Consider the following 25,188-nt stretch of genomic DNA (forward strand, 5'->3'; position numbering starts at 1 on the left):
TACAGACAGAAAAAGTTGTGTTTTTTGTCTGCGTTTATTTTTAAAGTGGATAAATACAGAAAATTCTGCTGCTTTTAAGTGACTCTCCGTGCTGTCTTTCATGAATTATAGCCCTACAGCTGAGCAGATGGACAGCATGGTAAATTAAAAAACTGGTTTAAATTTCTTTAAATAACCGCACGTGTCAATATACATTTGTGGTATAATGCTAGTATTTACCAGTGGATGTATTATGTAATATTTGGCAGCTTAAATAGCTAAAACACGACAGACATCAAAGTAAGAGTGTGCATCTATCAGTTAAATATGGAAATGTACAATTTTGCAACTTAATTTATATGCAAATCACAAGATAAATATGGATAAATCCAGATATATTGGCCAAAAAATAAATATGGATAAATACAGACGAAAATGTAAAAATAGTAGTCCAAAATAACATAAAAACAAGCATTGGCATAGCCAATAGGTCTCGCTTGTGGGACCTTATAAGTATTTTGTTTTGCAGCACAATATCCTTGTAACTAAATACTTATAAGGTCCCCAAGCGAGACCTATTGGCTATGCCAATGCTTGTTTGCCGCTGCCACCTGTTGGGATCCTTCTCTTTAAAGGTCACAGCTGTGGTGTCTTGCTGTCTGATTTTTAACAGTGCTGTATCAGGTTTGTTGGTGCCCACATCGACAAATGTTTGTGCAGATGGAATTTGGATCGGTTTTCGCATGAAGGTGTGGGGCGGGGAAGTGGCCCTCCGTTCTATTGTTAGGCGCCAGAGAAGCAAGGCAGTGCAGTAAGAGTTGATGCTGCCGTCTTTCATCGTGTTCCTACGATATGTACGGATCCTCTTGGATATATAGTAAGAACCAATGACGATTTGCATTCAGGTAATGGATCGAGCGTTTGTAACAGGGTCCCAACACACTGATTGCACTTCAGAGACATCCATGCAACCACCTTGGGGGGCGGCGGAGGCAGAAAAGCCACAGGGGACTTTTGTCAGTGCCATGTTAAGAGCCACCGCGTACTCCGGAGCAGGGGAAGGAGTGCTAATGGCAGTGATGCTAATAGCGATGTTTCTGCGGGAACTCTATGAAAGGCGCGTATCCCACCCACGTGCGCCGAAAATGGAGTCAAGCTGTTTTGCAGGTAAGACTGTAAATCTGCCGATAGAAAGATGTGTGCAGTGGGTGTCGTTTAAAGTGTGTGAAAGTATTTGAGATACATTTGCCTTCGATTTCTGGTTTGCATCTTGCACTGCACAGTAGCGATGGAAAGCTACATCGGTCTCTGCATTCTGTGCTCATTGTGCCCGTCTTCATTGTAACCAGGGCTCGAAGTGCATTAAAGTATGGAAACAGATCGAGAGCGTCATGCGGCGGGGGTCAGTAAGCTCGGCGATGGGAATCAAAGGTGTGGCTAAAAGAAAAAAAAAATATTCTTTTTTGTTAGTCTTTCACCGTCAGGCAATTGTTGCTAAAATAACGCACACCTTAAGTGAAAAATTTATTTACCTGCAAGCTAATTACAGTAAAAGCATGAAGCGCCAGCTGGCTTACCGACTGCTGAGGCAGGAAGCAAATGGTGGAGGCCTGAAGGAGGAGGGGGTGCGAGGGATGGGGGAAGCTGGCTGGGGAGAGAATGCAGAGCGCACGCTGGGCGAAGACCTTTGATGTGCTGTGAGCGGCCGGGAATGAATGATTAGGGGAGGAGAAGCGGGAAAGTGAAAGTACGGCCGGCCTGCGGCCGGCCATGAATAATTAGGGGAGGAGAAGCCCTGGCCGTGAATGCGCGTGCACGTTGCTCACGTGGTTCACATGAACGGCAAGAAAACGCCATGAAAACGCCAGCAAAAAGCTGGTGGTTTCATGATGTTTTCGCCTCTTGAATTCTCGCTCCGCTCGATGCGCATGCTCGCATCGATAGGTCGCGAGACCTAAAGGAGCCCTAATTACAATTAGAGTAGCTTAGAGTGAGCAGAGTGCCATCTAGAGTCCCAAAATACTCTTCTACCTGCCAGTCAACATATCTTTACTTGTGTGAATTTTTGTGGTATAAATTGAGTACGCATTAGAAGGTGGCGAGTTATTAATCAATAGGAAGTATTGTGGAGAATCAATTGCCTCAGTGAGTACTGGGTGAATTTAGCTTTGTTTGAGACTTTTCTCATGTTTTCATTTTCCTTTTTTTCAAATGATCTTCCATTTTTTCCAGTTTCCAAATGTATTACTATTTCCATACACGAAGCATACATTTTTCCAATGGTTAAGGCGAATGGTTAGTTCGATGACATGCTCATGGATGATAGCAGACGAGGTAGTATTGAATCCATTGGAAATTTGCTTGGAATATCAAGATTTGTTCGGTTATATCTAACTGGTGCTTCAGATGTCATTCACCTTAAGTGCATCTTAATAGAGTTAAAAATATTTTTTGTTCTATTATATGGGGCAAAGTTACACTCGAGAACAAAATCTCATAGCGTCTTACAAATAAAGTTAATATTAAATAAATTGCAAACAAAGTGTTTAGTAGCAGAACCAGTTCTTTATCCAATGGCAGGAAAAGTTTGTGCCCTCAGATTATCTTGCGCTTCAAGATGGTTTCACAGTGGGTGTCTGGTCATTTTGATTTTTTTTTTTTTTTTTACTTTGAATTTAACATATTGAAGTGGATAACAGTTGAAAGGTCACCATTCAGAGTTCCTAATTTACGTTTTTGGCTGCGGAAAAAGTGAACTTCGTAATAGTGCTGGTTCATTAGATACACTCTTAGGTGACCGCAAATCCTTATCTGGTTTGTTCATTTTGCTTGTGTGCTGTGTTGGTACATGGTAGTGCTTGCTATACATCATAGTGTTTCACTAAGTGGAATGTTGCAGTAATTTCCTCATTTTTATTTCATGGTGTTCGATTGGGTGAGAGCGTGAAGAAGAGGATGGTTCGTTTCATGGTTAGGGAAAGTATATATTGTTGCAAGTCTTGTCTGTTCTACGCAATTTATGGATCGCTGATCTACCAAGATGGGTACAGCTTATTTCATGTACATTAAGTTGCTTTATGTTGAAGATTGTGTACATTAATTTGGTCGATTCTGTGTACTAAGGTTTTTCTGTGTATGTATATATTTACAAGAAACATGATTTATTTGTTTATTTTTAAGTTGATACTTGTATAGAATCGACTTGAAAGCTTCCATTGGGCTGCTGTGAAAACAGTAAATGCTGTTATTCGTTATTTCTAGATTTCAAAGTGTTCATAGATTTTTGTTGTGATAATACAAGGAACTGATTAAGATTTTTGCATTTACTACAGAATAATGTTGACAGTTGTCAGTGACTGTGCATAGTCCTTGGGTGCTGTTGTGATATTCTTCGAGGAGTTGACTTGTGACTCCGTAAAGGCAGTCTCTCGTTACCTGACCAAGAACTCTACAGGCTTAGATTGCCACTTTTAATATACCACAAATAGGTGGGATTCAGAGGGTAAGAGAGCAGAGTTACAGTTTTCTGCAGCTATTATCCTCAAACATTGTCAAGCACAGAAAAGCAGAGGCAGCAATGCCTGACCTTGAATACCAGCTCAATGTTTTTAATCCAGGTTGCTGGAGAGTACAACCAATCCTATGCCATAATGCTTAATAGCAAAGTATCGCCCTGACAAAATATCGACTTACCCCAGTGTTGTGAAGGTAAGTATAGGCAATTAAGTGTAGATTTTGAAGACTTACAAATTGTAAATCTATACATAACCATATAAACTTAGTCTCACTATATAGTGGTCATAGATATTGTGCATTCTGTTATGGCAGGATGGTTTTAAAAACTCCATGTTTCAGAGGAATTCTGCAGAACCAACACAAAGAAGATGGTGTGTGAGACCAGTTTGTCTATGTACAGAAGTCCATTTCTGACCAATACCTATCGGAGAGAGATTGAACCTGCCATGATGGGTTTGGCACACATTGGAAGATAGTGCATACCTTAAGAGAAATACCCAGTAGTAGTATGTTGTTGGTAGTATCTAAGGGGATGAGTGAAGCTGTCCTTCCCATGTTCGACTCGGTACAGGAGGAAACTATTGACCATTTGTGCAGCTGAAAACCCAATCTTTTGTACTTCGATCTAACCCTGTAAAATGTGTGTAGAGTGTCTGGTTACTGGTCTTAGGTCCAGATATTGAAAATCATCTTATTATAAGATAATAACAATGTAAGGTTTCTCCATTTTATGTCAAATGTCTGGGTGTTTATTTGTAAGTAGAGGTACATGCTGAGTGACCCAGAAGGCTAGACTGAAAAAAGATATGCAAAGATGTCCATTTAAACTGAACATGACTTTTGAAAATAATACATATCCTCTTAACTAGCCTTTGCGGGGTTGCCCTGGTGATGCTAGTTTATTAACAAGTCATTGATTTTTTTAAAATTAACTGCATAAGTTGGTCATTACTTTGCATGTCACTCGCTAGTGAGCAGTATTCATGGGAGAAGTCAGTTTTATTGATTTAAATCCTGCAAAACTGTTTAGGGTACTTGCTGATCTGTCCGTTTGTAATTTGTAGCTGATTTCATTTCATCTGGATGCTATATAGTTCTACAGATACTTGAGCTCAAGTCTATTTATTTGTGCTTCAAGAGTTTTTTGTAGTCTTGCACAGTTTCACAATTGGAGTGCATGCCATTAGGTTAATTATTTGTTTTGATGAGGCATTGTGACAGCTTTTCCAGTAGTTTAAGGTGTTTTATTGACATTTCAGGGCAGCCAGAGTTTTATAGACACCAAGTGTAACAGTTAGTTTGATTTACAATGTGTGTACTAAAGCCACAGTACACTTTCACACCTGTTGAAAGACCATATGCTCCCTTTTAGTACTCGGCCCTCTATTGGTAACGATTTTTATCAGTCCAAGTTTTGCTTATAGAGGTGGTGTGAAGTCAGACATTCCACATACACATCAGATAATAGTAACACAAATGCCAAAGTCCAACGAGCTCTCTTATTTAAAAAACAATAGCCTTAACAAAAAGAGAAACATGCTACTAATAATTAAGGGACTGTGAAAAACAAAGGTGCCTATCGGCTTCTAGTGCAGAGAACGTACCTCAAACATTGCCTGAGATTCTAATCACTAGCAATTCATTGAACATTGGGCCCATGTTATTTTATTGAAAATCAGCTCTGCTGCACATGGAGCGTAATTGTACATCTTATTTCAAAATAAAGTTATTTTTACTGAAAGACACAAACACTTAAAATGTGTACAGCACACTTTTCAATGACTAAAATAATGGTTGTGATGTTTCAGTAAGTAATTTTGCTGAGGTGAGGTTTAGGTACCCAAAGGTCATAACCAAAAGTATCAACCTCCCCCAAAAAAAAGTGCCTAACCAGTTTAATTCCGATTGCTCTTAATTGTAATTGTTTGAGTTGAATGTCCAGTGTCTTAGTAACCTACCAGTCGCCTTTAACATTTTATGGTGGTTTCCACAGTTTCAGCACCATCCACTATGGCCAGTGATGAATCCAAGACCTCATTGGCTATTTAAATTTCTCTAATAACCTTCCAAATTGCTCAAAAAGTTAAAGAGCAATAAAGATGCCTTTAAATCTTTTCTGCTGGCTTTCAGACACTGAGGTCAAAAGTCTTCTTACATTTATTTTTAGGTCTCAGCCTGCGTAGGCTGCGCTTGCGCTGTCTTGCCGGCGAGATCTTATGTCTTGGAGTAGGGGGCTTGAACCCGCCCCTCTTCTCCATTGGCTGGCTTCCTAAACAGAGGCCAGCCATTGGAGAAGAGGTCTCTGTGAGGTTGTGTTTTCACTGGAAGCCCCATCCTTTTCGGGTTGAGGGGCGTGTTTTTTTCGTTTCCCTCTTCCTCTAGAAAAACACGCCCCCCAGTCTGAAAAGGATGGGGCTCGTCATGGCGAGTGCTTGCTCTGTTCCTCCCGCTGCCCCGTCCCCCATGTGGAATCCCCCCCCCCCAGCATTCCCTGATAGATCGACTCCCGTGCGAGGGCAGCTAGGAGGAAGCTGCAGATTTACCAGTAAATGAAGGGAGGAGAGATCTGACTGACTACACGAGAGAAGGGCCGCTCAAAACTGCCCATCCCGGCCAGGTGCGTTGTCACTCCGCTTGATCCTGGACGGAGCAGCCCGCCACTAGCTCCCAGCCCTCCCAGCAGCTGTTGGGCGAGGACCAGCCGCCCCTCGCCCAGTGCTGCGGCTCCCCAGGGATGATAGAGACTGCCCTCTTCCTGTTGGTGCTGCCCGTCGTGACGCGGGCGCGGGATGTAAACCTTGTGATCCCTCCCACCAGGGAGTTCTCCCTCCCTTGGCACTCTTGTCTAGCAGTGGTCATCTGTCCCGGCTGCAGCACACCCTGTCTATGCCCACCTACTCCTGTCTGATGTGTACTGAGCTCCTCACCTGTATGACAACAGCCAGATTGGGAGTCCAGTGTGTACAGTCGTGGCATGTCAGACTCCGAGCACAGACAGCCCTCTCTGCCTGTTCCCTCCACCCGCCTCTCTCTATTGACCACCTTTAGCCTGACAGTGTGCAGTCCCCCCCACCCCCACACCCCCTTCCCCCGCTGGGCTACACATCGTGACGGTGGGCAGGACCCCCTCCGACCTGCCTCACCATGAACAGTCGACGTCACACCCTAGCGCAAGTCATCATGACTGTGAGCAACCTGGCCCGCCTCAACCCTGGAGCACACCAAATGTACCAATGCGGGCAAATCACTCCCCGTGCCGAAAAAGAATAGTACAATGAATGTGTAACGTCACTGGTGCTCAAGTAAAGCGCTCCAATACAGTCGGGTCGAGTACTCGATATAAAACTGAAAAAATGAAACCTTGAACCCGACCGTGCACGCCCGTGCACAACCGCTCTACACTCTGGCACAGAATTCACACGTGTCTGTGGGCAGTCACCTCCACTACAGATGATCCCCATGTATGACTCTGTGACCAGGCTCCCTGGAGCCTCTGTCCTTGCCGGACTATGGAAGCCACAGGCCCCTTGGAGACCCCGCCCCTCCCTCGCTCTCGTGCCAGGAAATAGGCACTGCCTGCAATCCCACCTGCCTCGCTGCACAAATGTGACTACGTTTCCTATAGACCTACTGTACCCGATAAGGGCCGACAGACTGCAATAACGCCCCTCCCAGATATATATTCACGAAAGCTATCTACAGCCCTTCACTGCAGGAAGTGCTGCGTGTTAAAAGAAGTGTTTCACAAAAGTAGACATTTCCCCAAACTTGGCAAGGCCTCCTGTGCAGCCTGTACATGTCGAAATATTATCACTGAAATTATTATAACTATGACTACGATAGATGTATGTATGTATGTGTGTGTATGTATGTATATATGTGTATATATATATATATATATATATATATATATATATATATATATATATATATATATATATCCATCCACAAAATCGGCTCAGTTGCCCAGTCCAATGGCGCTCTGATATCGGTGCACGGCTCCCAAGCAGAGCCCCGCTTGTATATATTGCAAAAATCCTCTTTGAAAAAAGAAGAAAGAAGAATGAGTCGGCACTCACAGAGTATATATCCCAATCCTTTTATTCTTTTGTGATCACAGCCAGCATAGTAAACAGCAACCAACGCGTTTCGCAACAAACAGTTGCTTGCTCACGGTGAGCAAGCAACTGTTTGTTGCGAAACGCGTTGGTTGCTGTTTACTATGCTGGCTGTGATCACAAAAGAATAAAAGGATTGGGATATATACTCTGTGAGCGCCGACTCATTCTTCTTTTTTCAAAGAGGATTTGTGATATATATATATATATATATATATATATATATATATATATATATATATATATATATATATATATATATATATTCTCCTCCTCCTCAGCTTGCTCTGCGCTCGCAGACACCGCCTCCACGCCAGCAAAGAATAAGGACCGGACCAGCAGAGTCAGCAAGATGGTATTTATTTTAAAAACAGAACCAGCGACGCGTTTCGGCCCAGAAGCCCTTGGTCACGCTGCAACATGTTTAGGATCATTATGCTATTTTGTATGTTTATGCAGTGATGTTGACGCCGCCCCCTGGTGGCGTCCACCATGATCACGTGACATATAATAAACAGTGAGAACACACTATCGCTAATATACTTGTCTATTTGCTGGCAACTTTACAGAAGGTTGTTACTGGTTAAATCCAGGAATTAATCCAATTCAGTCAGATAATGAAAATTGTAGATCAAAAGCATTAAGAAGCAATTTCTTTTTTCAAATTAAAATTCAAATGACATATATACCAATTCTGTGCAAGTATGCAAATTCTTATATGTAGCAGCGAAAGTTTATAAAGTGCATAGATAAAAAAGTGCATAAGTGATGAAGATGTAATAAAGTGCAAGAAAGTAGCGGGAACATACTACACTACCATTAGAACAGTAATGTGCAAATATACAATGTACATTAATAAATGCATGATTAAATTCATCAAACAATCCCATTCTGTACTAAGTTCTTTTAAAGTGTTCCAGGTAGAAAAAGAAATTGTTTTCCAAGAAGCTAAAAATGACAATATGTATAAATAAGACCATATTTCATATATATACACACACACCCCCCACCTCTACATACCCTCACCCACAACTAACCAACAGCAACTTTAAATCAGCTCAAAACCCCCCCCCACACCGTTATATATATATATATATATATATATATATATATATATATATATATTCTCTCTCACACAGAAAGAGTCCAAGAAGAGCGCACACTTGGACTCTTTTGTGTGGTATTTATTGACCGGCAAGCTCCGCGGCGCACCAGCTTCCAAAGGAGCCAAGATTCCGGAAGGGGCATTTCACTATTTGTGTGTGTGTGCGTGTGTGTGTGTGTGTATATGTGTATACATATAGATAGATAGATATGTACCAGGGCTCGAAAAATCTAAATAATGGTACTAGTCCTGCAGGATTAGTACCTTAAAAAATGTACTCGACCTAACTGCAACCTACTTGACCTCAGTCTGTGAAAGCGGAGCAAATGTGACAAGATAACAAGATTTAAAGGCATCTTTATTGCTCATTAACACCATGCGTGCGGCGCATTTTCCTGCTGGACGCGGACGTTTTTAAAAACCCGCGGTTCATGACGAGCTCAGCTCGTCATGAGCATACGAGAGGTGTACCTCATGACGAGCTCAGCTCATCATGAGCGTCGAAGGGGTTAACTTTGTGAGCAATAAAAATGCCTTTAAATCTTGTTATCTTGTCACATTTGCTCAGTTTTCACAGACGGAGGACAAAAGTTTTTTTTTTTTCCCTACTCGCCAGAAAGGGCGCGTAGGACCTAAAAACAGCTCGACTTTGTTAAATTTAGCTCGACTATGCGAGCGGTCGAGTGGAATTTTCAAGCCCTATGTACGTGTGCTTGTGTGTGTGTGTATACACATGTTTATTGTCCTCTTTCTAAGTGTACCCTTTTTGCCACCTCACGACTCAAACATCCTAATCATTATTACTATTATTTTTCTTATTATTATGTTTAAGGAAGTACTCAAATATAAAGAACCAGCATCCCCCGCGCTCTCTATGCAAATTATAAGCTCGCCTTCCCTTACTACATAGCTAGACCTGTTGCACAGCACCAGAGACAGAACTCAGTGGAACACAAGTTTATTTTGTATATTGATTTATTTCCCGTTTTGTACCGGGGTGCGGAGGGTACGTGGAGGCCAGGGTGGGTCGTGGGATGCGGGGAGGATGGTTGGAAACTGAAGGAAAAGGCACGTGGCTGACCCTTGAGTGCAAGACATCTGCACAGTGTTGACGTCTGGAATCATTCCACCCATCACTTATGTGTTTCAGTGAAAGCCAAATACTGGACAATAAGTTATCATCTCTCTCATACCCACAGTCTTATCATATCGTGAAAGAAAGCTGCGCTCAAAATGTTCATTTCCAAAGGAAATTAATCTGTGGTTCAAAAAATCAGATGGTGTAAGGGGGGAGGGGTATAATCGCTACCACACACATGCCCAAGGCTAGAACACACACACACACATTAATATGTTTTCTTGAACAAGGCTGCAGTGGAAATCGTGACGAAACTGACACAAAATACAAAGTAGGTGCCGAGACTGAATCCTGGCATAGTAGGCACTCGGCCTCCAAATGCAACCACAAATGTAAACATTCAGAGCCGCGCACGTCATTCGAGAACTTCTCACTGCCAGTGCTTAATTTGAGCCAGTGGTTGCAGGTGGGACCCAATGGCACTTATTTTTCCTCACTACAAAGATGGAGGCAACATACTCTGTATGTTTATCGATTTGTGTAGATGTGTCATTCATTCAAAGGTGCAGGTGGGTGTCACCTTCTGATCCATAGGCGTAAGTATATAAACAGAGATAGCGTCCTCCTGAAATGGAAGGATGTCCCCACCGATCACTCCACTAATTTATATGTATAATCTTTCCATCAAATAGTGCAGTTTCATCCTACTTGTATTCAAAGTTCTTTTTATTCTCACGGTATTCTCCTAATATATCTAGTGTTCATAAATCACGCTATGGGTGGAATTTCAACAAATATTTGTTAAAATTTCACCTATAGTGTGATTTATGAACACTAGATATATTTGAAGAATACCGTGTGAATTAAAATAACTTTGAATACAAGTTCGGATGAAACTGCACTATTTGAAGGAAAGATTATACATATAAATGTGTGTGGCTCTCTGCGTGTGTGGCTCTCTGCGTGTGTGGCTCTCTGCGTGTGTGGCTCTCTGCGTGTGTGGCTCTCTGCGTGTGTGGCTCTCTGCGTGTGTGGCTCTCTGCGTGTGTGGCTCTCTGCGTGTGTGGCTCTCTGCGTGTGTGTGGCTCTCTGCGTGTGTGTGTGGCTCTCTGCGTGTGTGTGTGGCTCTCTGCGTGTGTGTGTGGCTCTCTGCGTGTGTGTGTGGCTCTCTGCGTGTGTGTGTGGCTCTCTGCGTGTGTGTGTGGCTCTCTGCGTGTGTGTGTGGCTCTCTGCGTGTGTGTGTGGCTCTCTGCGTGTGTGTGTGGCTCTCTGCGTGTGTGTGTGGCTCTCTGCGTGTGTGTGTGGCTCTCTGCGTGTGTGTGTGGCTCTCTGCGTGTGTGGCTCTCTGCGTGTGTGGCTCTCTGCGTGTGTGGCTCTCTGCGTGTGTGGCTCTCTGCGTGTGTGTGTGGCTCTCTGCATGTGTGTGGCTCTCTGCATGTGTGTGGCTCTCTGTGTGTGTGGCTCTCTGTGTGTGTGGCTCTCTGTGTGTGTGGCTCTCTGTGTGTGTGGCTCTCTGTGTGTGTGGCTCTCTGTGTGTGTGGCTCTCTGTGTGTGTGGCTCTCTGTGTGTGTGGCTCTCTGTGTGTGTGGCTCTCTGTGTGTGTGGCTCTCTGTGTGTGTGGCTCTCTGTGTGTGTGGCTCTCTGTGTGTGTGTGTGTGTGGCTCTCTGTGTGTGTGTGTGTGGCTCTCTGTGTGTGTGTGTGTGGCTCTGTGTGTGTGTGTGGCTCTGTGTGTGTGTGTGGCTCTGTGTGTGTGTGTGTGGCTCTGTGTGTGTGTGTGTGGCTCTGTGTGTGTGTGTGTGGCTCTGTGTGTGTGTGTGTGGCTCTCTGTGTGTGTGTGGCTCTCTGTGTGTGTGTGTGTGTGTGTGTGTGTGTGTGTGTGTGTGTGGCTCTGTGTGTGTGTGTGTGTGTGTGTGTGTGTGTGGCTGTGTGTGTGTGTGTGTGTGTGGCTCTTGTAATTCTGTGGTGAAAAAATATTTAGATAGGATCAAAACAAATTAAAACTTTACTTGGTGATGTGCAAATGTTAAATATTTTTGCTGAAAACCAATTTCCAAACATGTTTGTGCTGTTATCCATAAAACTACATGTTAGTGGGAAAGGTTTGTGGCCGTTTCAATGGAAAATATGCTTTCTGTAAATTATGGTGCACTACCACATCATGCTTTAGTAATATATTTATGAAAAGTGAGTTTTTAAACTTGAACTGGGAATTATTGCTACTCCTGCCCAGATGACAATGCTAATAGTGAACTAAGAGGCAAGCCAAGGATCTCGTGTGTCCTTTATATGGGCTTGATTATATATGGAGTAAACATTTAATCTAGTAAATAAAGAGGTTAGTTTGTACAGCAGAAATAGTGAACTTGCATATTTGAAGGTGCTCTCTTATGTGATAATAAAGAAAAAAGGTGGCTCCACTAGACTAAATATTTGCCTAGGATCACACAATTTGACACCAGTTCACAGGCCAAGTACATTTACTGCTAGGTCGAAATAGATTTTTTAAGTTACTTGACCTGCAGGTCTAGTAACACTTTCATGATTTTTCAAGCCCTGAATAGGATGATAGCTTTTTGACTTGTGAAATGCTGCTGCTCGTGGGTCTTGTGCATGCAATACAAAGCTGCTTATTAAAAAAAAATTCTTACTGTTTGCTCCAGCTTCTTCAGTGCAAGACCTTGAACAAGGATTTTACATTTGACATGCTTTCCTTACAGCAAACCGCAATGAACAGCTGTGTTTTTGGGCAGATGCTCATTCAATTTGCCTATATTCGTTGCCTTGTCATGCTTTCTAAAACGTAGTTATTTTACCTTATATGTATTTTCTACAGGGTACAAGTGCCGAGCAAGACAATCGTTTCAGCAACAAACAGAAGAAGCTTTTGAAACAGCTAAAATTTGCAGAATGCCTGGAAACAAAGGTATTTCATGACATAAAAGATTAATTGTGCTGTTGGGAATGTTTTACCAGATTCATATGTTATGTGTTTGAAGTCACTACTTTATATTGGGCCATATTAGATTACTTCGTATGTATATTCATGGCCAGTAGCTTGCTTGAAATCTCCCTCAATTTGCTGTTACTTTGAACCTTTTGGCACGTTTGTGGAGAATATGTAGAGTAGTAAGCAATAAATATTCTTCATGGATGTGCATAGCTCACACCCTTCTCTTTGGGCATTAGGCTGGACAGAAAAGCCAAAAACTAGTGCTAAGCAGTACCTCTACCAGTGCTGTTAGGGTATAGGAATGTGTGGTATTCATTTTCTACATCAGTTGGTAATACAAACAAAGCTGAAAAGCAGTTGTACATTGAGTTCTCAGTGGGAGAGCAATGGAAAAGTAAAAGCTTTCGTATTACCATTATGTACACACAATAGACAAAGTTTGATCTATTGATGCCAGACCTACCGGACAGGCATCGGAATGTTCACCCCCTCCCTGATAATCATAGATGGGTCAGTGTGCAGTAGTTGTATACAAGCACAGAAGTTGTGTCCAACCCCCATGCCCGCATTACAGCCATTACAAAGTCCCACTCCACTGTATCAATTGCCTTTTTGAGATCTAGTACAAACCAAGGCCTTCTACTACGTGTCGTGCAGAACATGGGCCAGCCTACATAGGTTATGCTTGGTGCAACGTGCAAGCATAAAGCAAAATTGGTCCTCATGGACCAGTTCTCGTACCTCTCCACTGAGCCTTGTTGCCAATATTTTACACAACACCTTAAGATCCGTATTGAGCATAGTGAGGGGTTAAAACGCAGAAGGTTCCATCAAACGCACCACCACCTCTCTCATAGTTGGTGCTAGCAGACTTTTCTCTCCTCCCGGTAAACCTCCATCAGTTTTTCCTTAAGGACGGAAGAGTAGGCTTGATAGAACTCCACGGGCAATCAATCGCTGCCTGGTGCTTTGGACAGAAGTGCCTTCATTGCAGCACACACTTCCTCCAAGGAGAGATCTCCTCTAACAGCCCCACATTGCAGGTATAAATTTCCTGCTGCTGTGGAAGGCCCCCTCGTATGTATTTATTGCAAATTTCAGACCATTCCACACAGGTCTCCTCACAGCCCTTTTATTAAAAATCCGCCCGCTCCCTCGGATGCTACTAAAGCTAGCTGGAATTATTTTCTAGCCAATATCCGCTCCCTCCCCAAGTACGCTACTAATATGTGGGACCTCATTTCTTCCTCTTGTCCAGACATCGGCTTTCTTACTGAAACATGGCTTAAACCGGCCTCCACTCCAGCCATCGCCATTGCACTCCCAGATGGCTACAGCATTTTAAAGGCAGATAGACCACGCAAAAAAGGCGGTGGCATTGCCATCATATATAAGGACCCTATAAAGGCCATCATGCTAGACCAATTCAACAACAGCTGAAACTGAATTGCTTTTTTTTTCTTTTTTTTTGACCAACAACTGAGGCTGAAATGGTCTCTAGCAGCTAAGACAACAATAAAAGGAAAATACGGTCAACAAAGATTGCCTTGACTCTTCATGTTTTCCCTTGTTCACTGCAACTACACTACTCTGTCTTCACCTACCTAAACATGTGAGCTTGACTGTCTATGCCTGGAGCTCCACCTTGTGGCCTCAACAACAATAATTAACGTACCCCTGTATGCCGGCCTTTTGTATTTGCCTGGACCTCCACTGTTTGGTCAGGGAGGCTGAGATGCTGTGATACTGTGGGGATTGCACCTGCAAGCTGCCGACTGGAAGAGGAGTTCTTGATGGGACACTGGCATCATTGTAAGAGCACGGAGGTTGGGTGATGTGCAGGCTGCAATGGCGCGCTGCAATGACGCGCTGTACTGCGTGACATGCACCCTTCCCCCTATGCAATATTGATTCCCTGGTATTGTACTGACCGCGAGTGGTGTATGAGTGCAGACTGGAGCTCTACTGCAGGACTTGGGGCATACGAATTGAGGGGCCACCTGCATACTTTTGTATGATGCCCGATGGAGCTACCTCGTTAGCTATGGGCGAGATTGACTTTGGGCTCCCTCCTTTGACTATCACGTACCCAGCCGAACTTCGGACTAACGCACCCGCGTCTCTCCTGACCTTACCTTCCCGCTCCCACTTCCTCCAACCCCCCCTCCGCTCCTACTCTTCCCAGCTTCTGTCCTCTGCCCTCGCATGCGCCTGCCCTTTGTCCCCACCCTGTTTTTCTGTGAACCTCTTCCCTCGCCACTTGAGACTGAACTATTTTGTATGATGCCCGATGGAGCTACCTAGTTTTAGCTACAGGGGAGATGGGCCGTGGATTCCCTCCTTGGTCGTCACCTACCCAGTCGGTTTTTAGACAGACTTCCTTTCGTCTCTACGGTTGTCTCTTCCCTTATCCTCACTCTCTCGCCTCCCCTACCCCCCACTACTTTATCTCTCCTTTCTCTCCTCCCCTAATGTATTGCTGACTGTTCTATTTAATGTTTACTTGTTGTTCTTTTTCTGGTATATTGTCGAACCACATTGTTGCACTTCCTTTAGTCTCTCCTGTCGTCTCCTTCCGCATCCTCCCTCTATTTATGTTTCTCCTTCCCTCCTCTCTCAATGTATTGAGACCGAACAATTTTGTCTGATGCCCGATGGAGCTACCTGGTTTAGCTGTAGGGGAGATGGGCCGTGGATTCCCTCCTTGGTCGTCACCTACCCAGTCGGTCTTTAGACAGACTTCCTCTCATCTCTACGGTTGTCTCTTCCCTTATCCTCACTTTCCCTCCTCCCTTACCCCCCACTACTTTCTCTCTCCTTTCTCTCCTCCCCTAATTGTATTGGTGATTGATATAATGTTTACTTGTTGATCTTTTCTGGTTTATTGTTGAACCGCTTAGTTACACTTCCTTTCCTCTCTCCTTTCGTCTCCTACCGCATCCTCCCTCTATTTATGTCTCTCCTTCCCTCCTCTCTCAATGTATTGAGACTGAACTATTTTGTCTGACGCCCGATGGAGCTACTTGGTTTAGCTATAGGGGAGATGGGCCGTGGATTCCCTCCTTGGTCGTCACCTACCCAGTCGGTCTTTAGGCAGACTTCTTTTCGTCTCTCCTTATTGTCTCTTCCCTAGCTCCTATCCTCTCTCCCCTGAATCTCTCCCCTTGTCTGCCCTGGGATCACAGCTTACTGGACTTTGGACGTTGCCTTGACTGGTTTACCGGTTTGTGTCCCCATCACCCTTCCCCTCCTCTTCCCATGCTGTCTCACCCGCCCCGCCCCTTCCCCGTCCTCATTATCTGTCTACTTCCCTTGCTCCAGCCCCCCTCCCCTGAATCACTCACCTTGCCTGCTTTTCCCCTTACGTATTTGTGCTTATTGTTTATCTTGACCTTACATGTAACTGTTGCTATGCTCTAAGAACTGTGTAACCTTTGTAATGATGTAATCTGTAACTATGATCTGATGCTCATGTAAAGCGCTCTGATACCTCCGGGTCTAGCCAGCGCTATATAAAACTTTAAAAATTAAATAAATTCTGCAATGACGCCATAGAAATCCTTATATTCAGGATAGACATCCACTCTCCGCTAAGTTGGAAAGGAGCCTTGGTTTATTGCCCGCCGGGACCACTCCTCCCCTCCTTATCCCTTCTTATAAACCTGATCGCCCCCCACGCTATATCCTCAAACAAATTCCTCCTGCTATGGGACTTCAATGTCCACAGTGAGATAGTCGAAGACCCAGACGCAGCTACCCTCATATCAGAAATGACTGGTCTAGGTATGACCAAAATTAACGAAGCGCCTACACACATCGCAGGCCATACACTCGACCTGATCTTCTCTAACTCCCCAGAGACAACTTATAATACCACCAGACCTCTTGTATGGTCAGACCACTCAATAATTAACTTTAACCTTAACGGTCCCCATGAACGTGCAGTCAAGAAAAATCCCACCAGACAGGTCCACCGACAATGGCATAAACTTTCTCCTACCCTCTTCCGCGAACAATTTTCTCCCCCTGATGAGTCAACCTCAGTTACAGTAGACAAACGTCTTGGGGCCCTACAGGACGCAGAACAATCCACTATTGATTCTATTATTCCCCTTAAACATTCCTTCCACGAACCCAAGCGCATTCAGACCCCCTGGTACTCATCCATGCTCAGAGAAGGGAAAAGCATATCCAAAAAGCTTGAGCGCCGCTGGCGCCGCACTAAGGACGTCTCTGATAAAGGGAAATACAAGGCAGCCCTTGATACCTATCACAAGAACCTAAAAACAGCCCGGAAAAAGTACATAGCCACCCAACTGGAGCAAGCCGACAATGGTCCTAAAACCCTCTTCCAGGTCCTTAATAGCCTCATCAATCCCACCGCCTGCAGCCCTGCTGAAGAACCCACTCAATCTCTGTGATGAAATTTCCAATCACTTCTCCCAAAAAATCGATAACATCTACAAGAAAATATCTGTATCATATGCCAATCTCAGTCACAGCATGATAATTGATCCTGCCCATAGACCACCAAGTCTCAACACTTTGGATAAATTCCCCTTCCTGACCATTCCTGCAACCGAATCCCTGCTTACTTCAGCTAAATCAGGGTCCCCCAAAGATCTTCTCCCAGCCAAAATGGCCCAAAAACTTGCAGCCGAACTGGCTGCGCCTCTACGTGCGGTTTTGAATAGTTCTATCAGTGAAGGCAAACTGACGGATGAATGGATATGCCCAGATAATACCCATCAGAAAAAACAACAAACTGTCTCCTGATATTATCACCAACTATCGGCTAATTTCGCTGCTCACTCTGTGCAGCAAACTATTAGAAAAACACATCAATGCACACCTGTCCAACTTTCTCGAATCCTCCAATTGTCTCGACCCCACACAATCGGGATTCCGTCCCAAATACAGCACCGAAACTGCCCTGGTCAAGGTGATCGATGACATCCGTATGCAGGCGGACGCTGGTCGAGCAGTCATTCTCGTACTGCTCGACCTCTCCGCCGCATTCAACACCATTTCACATCAAATCCTGCTAGAAAGATTGGAAGCAGGTGGGATCCAGGACACTGCACTAGACTGGATAAGGGACTTACTTCACAGAAGAACACAAACAGTTCAACTTGGTCCCTTTAGCTCAGTAACCACCCCTGTGACCAAAGGAGTACCGCAGGGCTCCTGTCTCAGCCCTTCGCTGTTTAACATTTATGTTGCCCCCCTCGCCGCCCTCCTTAAGGATAGCGGATTCACCCCTCTCACCTACGCTGATGACACACAGCTTCTCCTCACCTTCGATAAAGACACCCCGATCATTAAAAACATCATCTTGGAAGGTATGAGGACAATAACAACATGGATGAGTAGAAACTTTCTACAGTTAAACGCTGGTAAAACTGAGATAATGCTCTTTAGAGAAGCACTATCCACCTGGTCCCCCAGCTGGTGGCCAGAAGAAATGGGCCAGGCACCTTCCCCCAAACCAATAGTTAAAAAAACCTCGGAGTTCTGATCGATAGTAAACTCAGCCTCGACAAACATATTGCCACCACAAAACGAACCTGCTTTCACGCACTAAGTCTTCTCCGTAGAGTGTTCCACTTTCTCCCCTCGTCCACTCGAAAAACTTTGGTTCATGCCCTGGTCCTCAGCCGCCTGGACTTCAGCAATGCCCTGCTGATCACTGCCAAGGAATCTGCCCTGGACGGCTTTCAGGTGGTACAGAACACAGCAGCCCGCCTGGTAACCAGCTCACCCTACCGTACTCCTTCACTGCCCTTATTGCGTAAACTTCATTGGTTACCTATCCGCATGAGAATTAAATTCAAAATCTGCTGCCTTGTGTTTAAGAGCCTTAACCAACTAGGCCCAGCGTACCTGTCCAACAAACTGATTAGACATTCACCGACGCGGACCCTCCGCTCAAAGGGGAAAGGTCTTCTTACTATCCCGCGAATCAAACAAACTAGATTAGGAGGCAAATCATTCTCCTATCTAGCGCCCCAATACTGGAATCAGCTCCCATTGGACATTCACCTCTGTACCAACTATCTTAGCTTCCGAAAAAAATTGAAGACCTCACTCTTCTGTTAAAATCCACAGTTACCACATCTGCTGCATCTATAGCGCGGAGATACCCCATGTGGGGTGATTCATGCGCTTTATAAATGACGAAAATAAATAAACTCTTGCAGGAGCTCCCTCTGCAGCTGAGGAAGCCCCACCCAAGCCAGGAATCTCTGCTGTCTACTCTTAACAACCAATGGGCCAGCTGCATAGACCAACATAGTCGTCCCACAGGATGCCCCGCCACCAAGATTATAATTGACCTGTGCATTCTGTATGCATTCTGATGTTACTCCTTCCCTATGTAACAATGGACGGTATGATTTAAGGCCAGTTTTGTCTCTGGGGGTCGCAAAAGTTTCCTGTAGCCTAATTCTCTCTAGCAGTCCGCAAGTCTGCCCTCCACGTGACATCCGTGAGCAGATCAGAGGCCATGCACAGTGTCTGTCCAGCCTCCCACTTCAGTCCAACATTGGTAAGCTTGGGACGTGCTCCGACAAGATCCTGACCATATGCACCACTGCGCCTATCCTGGAATGGTCCAAACCGTCCACCAGGAAACGATCCAGTTGACTGCAAGTATAGTCCATCCGAAAGTGGCATATATATTCTCGACCGCCACCCGGGTGCAAGAGACGCCACCCAACCAGAAGACCCAAATTCTGCATTGCCATCCTCAGCAAACCTGCCATCATTGGCTTGGTGCACTCCTTGGGTGGATAGCTAACTCGCCCCATTAAAAACACAATTGAAGTGCCCTGCCCAAATAATGGGGGAGTCCACACTGTCCGACAGCAAGTCTTGAATTCCCTCAAAGAAATGCGGTCATCAATATTGGGAGCTTATGAATTCAACAGAGTAAACTCTTTCCCGTCCATGGTGTCTTGAATCAGGACGTATCTTCCTTAAGCATCTTCCTTGCTATATGTGTGCCAAAAAGGCACACATATAGACTCCACAAGCTCGCCCAGATGACCACTCTCCTAGCATAAGGGGAATAAGAAGCAGAAAACACTTGACTGCTCCATTTTTTTTGGTGCAATTTATGTGCCTTCTCAGCCTCAAGGTGCGTCTCTTGTAGACAAGCAATTTGGATCTTATGTTATCTAAAGAAAGAGTGGACCTTATAGCGCTTTCGCTTACCCTCGGAGCCCACAGAAATTCCACCTAATAATATTGATTTGCTCAGCCATAGGCACAGCTAGTTCCCTCTCCAGATCCCACCCCACCCCCTACCTCCCAGGATGACCAAGTCAAGGGCTGCCGGGCCAGTAGACATTCACACTGTCATGATAGACACACTATAAGAACAACTAACAAGCGACCCCAAACAGTGGGATCCATTTATAGCCCCTCCTCCCTGTATATGTAGTGTAATAAAAAAAATTTACACTGCAAATACTCTCGCGGTCAGGACCCACAGCCTAATCCTAGCCCCCCACCCCCAACCGTCACATACCACTAATGTGGAGAGTCTACCCAGTAAGACAAGACCCACTCACAGTGTATTGTGCCTTTAGGAGGTACAGCCTAAACATGAGACATAAACATAGCACGCACCCATAATATCTGAAAGTGCAATCCAACAAACCTTCATCTGCACACCCCCATACTCAACCAGCACTGTGTAGCGGAGGAATTTAAATCAGCCCATCCTGCAAAGAAACAAAAAATGAAAAGGGTTATACAGCCATTACACAAGGGCTAGTAACATCATGGCGTTTTACCTCTGGCCTCCGGATCAGTCCGCAAAGTGATCTCCTCCTGCTTTGAAGAACCTGCTCCCGGCTCGGGCCGCTCGTCCGGGCAGGCCAATACCATAGTACCATCCTGTTGTATCTTCACCCTACCAGAATCCGCCCTCTCTAGGGACTGATGATCAGCCTTCGGCCCCTCTCTCGCACTCCAGGTGGAGCCGTCCAGAGTAGACAGCTTAGGAGTTCCAGATCTCCAGGAGCCATTGTATTCCCTGGGCCAATTATCCCAGACCTCCAGCCAGCGCCGCACATCCTCTAGAGAATCAAAGAAGTGGGATTTGCTCCCCAACCGCACTCTAAACCTGGCTGGATACTACAACATGTAGCAGTGGTTCATCGAGCAAAGCTTGTCCTTAACCTCCAGGAAATGTCTTCTGGGGGACCTAGACCTTATTTGTATTGTCTGGGTAAATGGAGATCCTCCTATCCTATTTGGCAGTGTCTCTGGTCAACCCGAGGTTGCTGTCCTCGTCTGTGAAATTCTAAATGTGGGCAATGATGGCTCGCAGCAGGGCCCTAGGCCACTGCGGTGCCACCAGCGCACGGTTCACCCTTTTAATAGTGAATGTGAGGGACAGTCCATTAAGCTTCATGGTGCCTCTGATCCACACCTGAACAAACTGCTGAGGGTGTGCGCCATCCGGGATTTCCAGTAGATGCACATTATTGCTGCAGTAGCGCCCGTCTGCATCCTCTATCCTAGCCTCGAGAGCCCCTGACCAAGATTTAGCTGCTGCGACTTGCTTCCTCAAAGGTGGCCACCTCTACCTGGAGCTCTTCAACAGAGCCCTCTGCCAGTCGGACCTTATCAGAGACCTTGCGGAGGTCAGTGCGCAAGAGATTGCCTTCGGCCCTGTTTTCAATTTGTTTCCGGTGCCAGCCATAAACGTGAACATTGTATGTAATGGCAGAATTTGCTCTAGCATTGTAATGGGGCTCCCATGTTTTTTGGCTACTTGTCTTTTTTTGTTCAGTATGTAAGTTGACATGAGGTGTTGATGGACACTATGAATTTTAGATCTGATAGACATCTAGCCGCAGATCCTTAACTTCGAATATCTCCAGGCGTCAGACTGGATCCGGAACTTTATTTTGCAGCAGCACCTCTACGTGCCGGGGGACGGCGCCACACGACCCCGCCCTGATGTCGTCCACGTACGTGACGTCAGCGAGGTCATATAAGTCCCTCCCGGCGTGCTGACGTCAGGTTCCTTCTTTTCTGCATGCAATGCGGATCCGGAGTGATCGGTTCCTCCGGCCTGTTTTCAGGCCCTCACAGTGTGCGATGCCTTTGGGCTTTAAAACTTGTACTTCCTGTTCGCGGCAGATGTCCGCAACGGACCTGCATCTTATTTGTATGTGGTGTTTGGGCGAGCACCACAACTCCACGGACTGCGACGCCTGCCAACACCTCAAGCCGAAGTCCTGGCGGGAGCGCCGGATGAAGCTTCTTTCGGCACGGCTGTCCCGGTCGAAGTCATCTCGTCCCCCGGCCTCTTCATCGCCAGCAGGTCCCTCCACTGTCTGGTTCAGCTGTCGATCACCCTCTGGAGCCCGGGGCCATCGCTTGCCACTTGTAGGTAAGTCAAGGTGCATGTCGCCGAGGTCTTTGATCTCACTTTGGTCTTTTGTCGGGGGCACTGGTTCCCTAAACATTCCGGACGTGTGCTCCCAACAGTTGCCCCCCCCTATCTCCACCCTATCCGGATGTGGGGGAGACTCAGGCCCAAATGGAGGCCTATGCCGCAGTTTTGCAGGCCTCCCTTGGGTCCTCGCCCGTTCATGGGGCGTCCTCGGGGACTCCGCTTCTTGGGGGATCCCCAACAGACTCACCGGTGGGTTTCCCCTGGTGCCGATTGAGCTGCCGATTGAACCTTTGCCCCCCAAGGGACGTCTGAGATGTGGTGTCGTCAGGGCGCTGGCTGGCTGGGTCCCCCTCTACGGTCCACATGGAGTCGTCTGGGCGTGGCCCGGCTGGGTTCCCATCTATGACCCACGGCACCCCTGCCGCGCCGCATAGTCCTCCCTGTGGATTCGCAGGTGGCTGCCGGTGCTCAAAGCCTTGCTTTGAGCAGACACCGGCCTTCCGGGCAGGCAGCTGCCTGTCCGGAACCAGGGTCGGTGCCGTTGGCACCGGTGCGGCGCCAGACGCTTGCCTCCCCTGCTCCGGCGCCTTTTCCTTAGGAAGGGGAGCTTGTCGTAGTTTCAGCGCTGGATGGGGCCGGCTCGACGCAGGATGGAGCAGAGTCGGCGCCTGACGAGGCAGGATTGGCACCAGCCAACGTCGTTTTGGTGCTGCGTCGACGCCGGGTTGTTGAATCTTCTCCGGAAGCTTCTGGAGTTAGTTTGGCATCGCCCTCACGCCCGGCGACGCGGGAGGTATTCTTGCGTGTCCCCTCCCTTAGAATTTGTGGACCCAGCAGGATCCCCGCCTCCTCAGGAGCCCCAGGACCCGGTAGGCTCTTCGCCTTCACAAGAGGCCCATCAGGATCCCCATTCTTTAATTGGGCTGCCTTCAGTTGGGCATTCGTCGCACCCTCAGTGTCTTGGGAGGGTTAGCTTGCAGCCCTCCCCTACAGATGAGCTGCTGTCCCCTCCACGGAGGGCTACCGAGGCTAGTGCGGCTTTTCTGAGAGTGGTCTCCTTGGCCACTCGCGTTTTGAACATGCAACCCCTTACGGCCCCCTTGTCTGTGGACCCTCCGTTTGAGGTCCATCATCGTGGGTCTGGGAATGTGGAGACGCTTCTGCCTTTTGATGCTTCGCTTTATGATGCCCTTTTGGGTACCTGGGTTCGGCCAGCTTCGTGTGATCTGGTAGCTCGTTCCGTTTTGCACCGCCACCGTCCTGCTCATCATGATCCGGTTTGCCTTTTTGTGCCCCCTGATGTGCAGGTTTTTTTTTTTTTTGCAAACTGCCTTCCCTTCCCCGCCTAATGCTTCCTCCCTCCCGGGAGTCCAGATGGCCTGAGTCATGGTGTTGGAACATCTTTGCCTCCACTAGTGCTGCCCTACGGTCCTTAAATACAGTGTGTGTTTTGGCCTGGGCTACCTCTGCCCTGTGGGACTCTGCAGAGTCTTTGATTTCTGCCACCTCTGAAGGCGCTCGTATTGACCTCCTTCATCTCCTCCAGGATGGCCTTGACCTTGCTGAATTCATGATCCGCTCGGCCTTGGATACTGTGGATTCTTTAGGCCGGGCTATGGCTGGTTCTGTTGCCATGCGGCGCCATGCTTGGTTGCGAGATAGCATCTTCCTGGAGAATATCCTGGAGCGACTGGTTGATTTACCCTTTGATGGAGTTTTGTTGTTTGATGCTCACGCCGAATCTGCTGTTCATCGCCTTCTTGCAGGCTTTAGCCCTCCCACTTAGGCCTGTCTTCCTCAGGCGGTTGTTCTGGGGTGGTACCTTTTCATTTAGCATCCCTTCAATGCGTAGTGTGCGTTAGGCTGGTAGTAAGCCTTAGGTCTTCTTTCCGTATGTCTGGGTTAATTACCCTTTCATTTAGCATCCCTTTAGATGCATTATGCTTTTTGACCTGGCAGTTGGCATGCTGTGGCAGTGTTCCACAGATTGCTGTGTCTGGTCCTCTGACTATGGTTAGCCCTAAGAGGTGATCCCTGCTGTTTGGGGTGTGCATACCCCATGAGGGGTACTTATAAGCAGAGCTATATAATAGCATACATCAACCTAGAGATCCCTTGGGCTCTACGCGTCACCTAGTGCTGTTATGTTCCGTTGTACGGTACTGAATGTTGTGCCTTGGCGCCATCTTCTGTACGCCATGGGTAATCTGGCTTTTGCCTCATTTTTTTTCTCTTTGGGAGGGTTCGTGGTGTTTCTCCCACTTCTAATGCGGCTACCACCTGCCATTAATGTACCAGGTGTGCTCCTATTAAACTATGTTGCATAGTCCTGCTGTGTGTGTGTGTGTGTGTGTGTGTGTGTGTGTGTATATATGTGTATATGTGTGTATGTATGTGTGTATATATATGTGTGTGTGTGTGTATATTGATTGATAAAAATTTATAACGCGCAAAACAATAACCCGCAGGTATCAAGGCGCCTAACAATACCATCAAAATTGAAACAACATCCTTACACATAGGCTTGCAGAAAAAGGCGAGTTTTAAGGGCACTTCGGAATTTCTGAAGGGAAGGTAGAGACCTGAGATCCAAAGGAAGATTATTCCACCATTTGGGGGCCAGGGCGGAGAAGGCCCTGCCACCCCACTTGGCTCTTCGAATGCGGGGGACTGTCAGGAGCAATTTCCCGGAGGAACGCAAGTCCCTTCCAGGAATGTAGTGGGAAATGATGGAACCAACTCCCGAGTCACTGTTTTTTGCAATGGCTCTATAGGTCATGCATAGAACCTTAAACCGTACTCTGTGTTCTACCGGTAGCCAGTGCAACGCTTTCCTGGCCGACGTGGCCGAGGAGCGTCTGGGAGCATCCAGAACAAATCTGGCTGTGGCATTCTGAACTACCTGTAAGCGTTGCAGGAGGCTCCTGTTTAGCCCCGCATACAGCGCATTACAGTAGTCCAGACGTGAGCCAATGAGTGCGACAGCTATTTGCTTTCTGGACTGCAAGGAGAGGTATTTCCTAATC

General features: G+C 46.3%; 1 protein-coding gene across 2 annotated transcripts in view; it reads left to right on the top strand.

Moving 5' to 3' along the window:
• SRRM1 (serine and arginine repetitive matrix 1) overlaps nt 1–25,188 on the top strand; it is an 836,097-nt gene that overhangs the window by 41,429 nt on the left and 769,480 nt on the right. For both annotated transcript variants that reach the window (XM_078681268.1, XM_078681269.1), the window contains exon 2: nt 12,631–12,720. In XM_078681268.1, the coding sequence (XP_078537394.1) occupies nt 12,631–12,720 (90 nt within the window). The remainder of the gene's footprint in view (nt 1–12,630; nt 12,721–25,188) is intronic.

The sequence above is a fragment of the Lissotriton helveticus genome, chromosome 3_1, assembly GCF_964261635.1.
Source record: "Lissotriton helveticus chromosome 3_1, aLisHel1.1, whole genome shotgun sequence".
Lineage (NCBI taxonomy): Eukaryota > Metazoa > Chordata > Amphibia > Caudata > Salamandridae > Lissotriton > Lissotriton helveticus.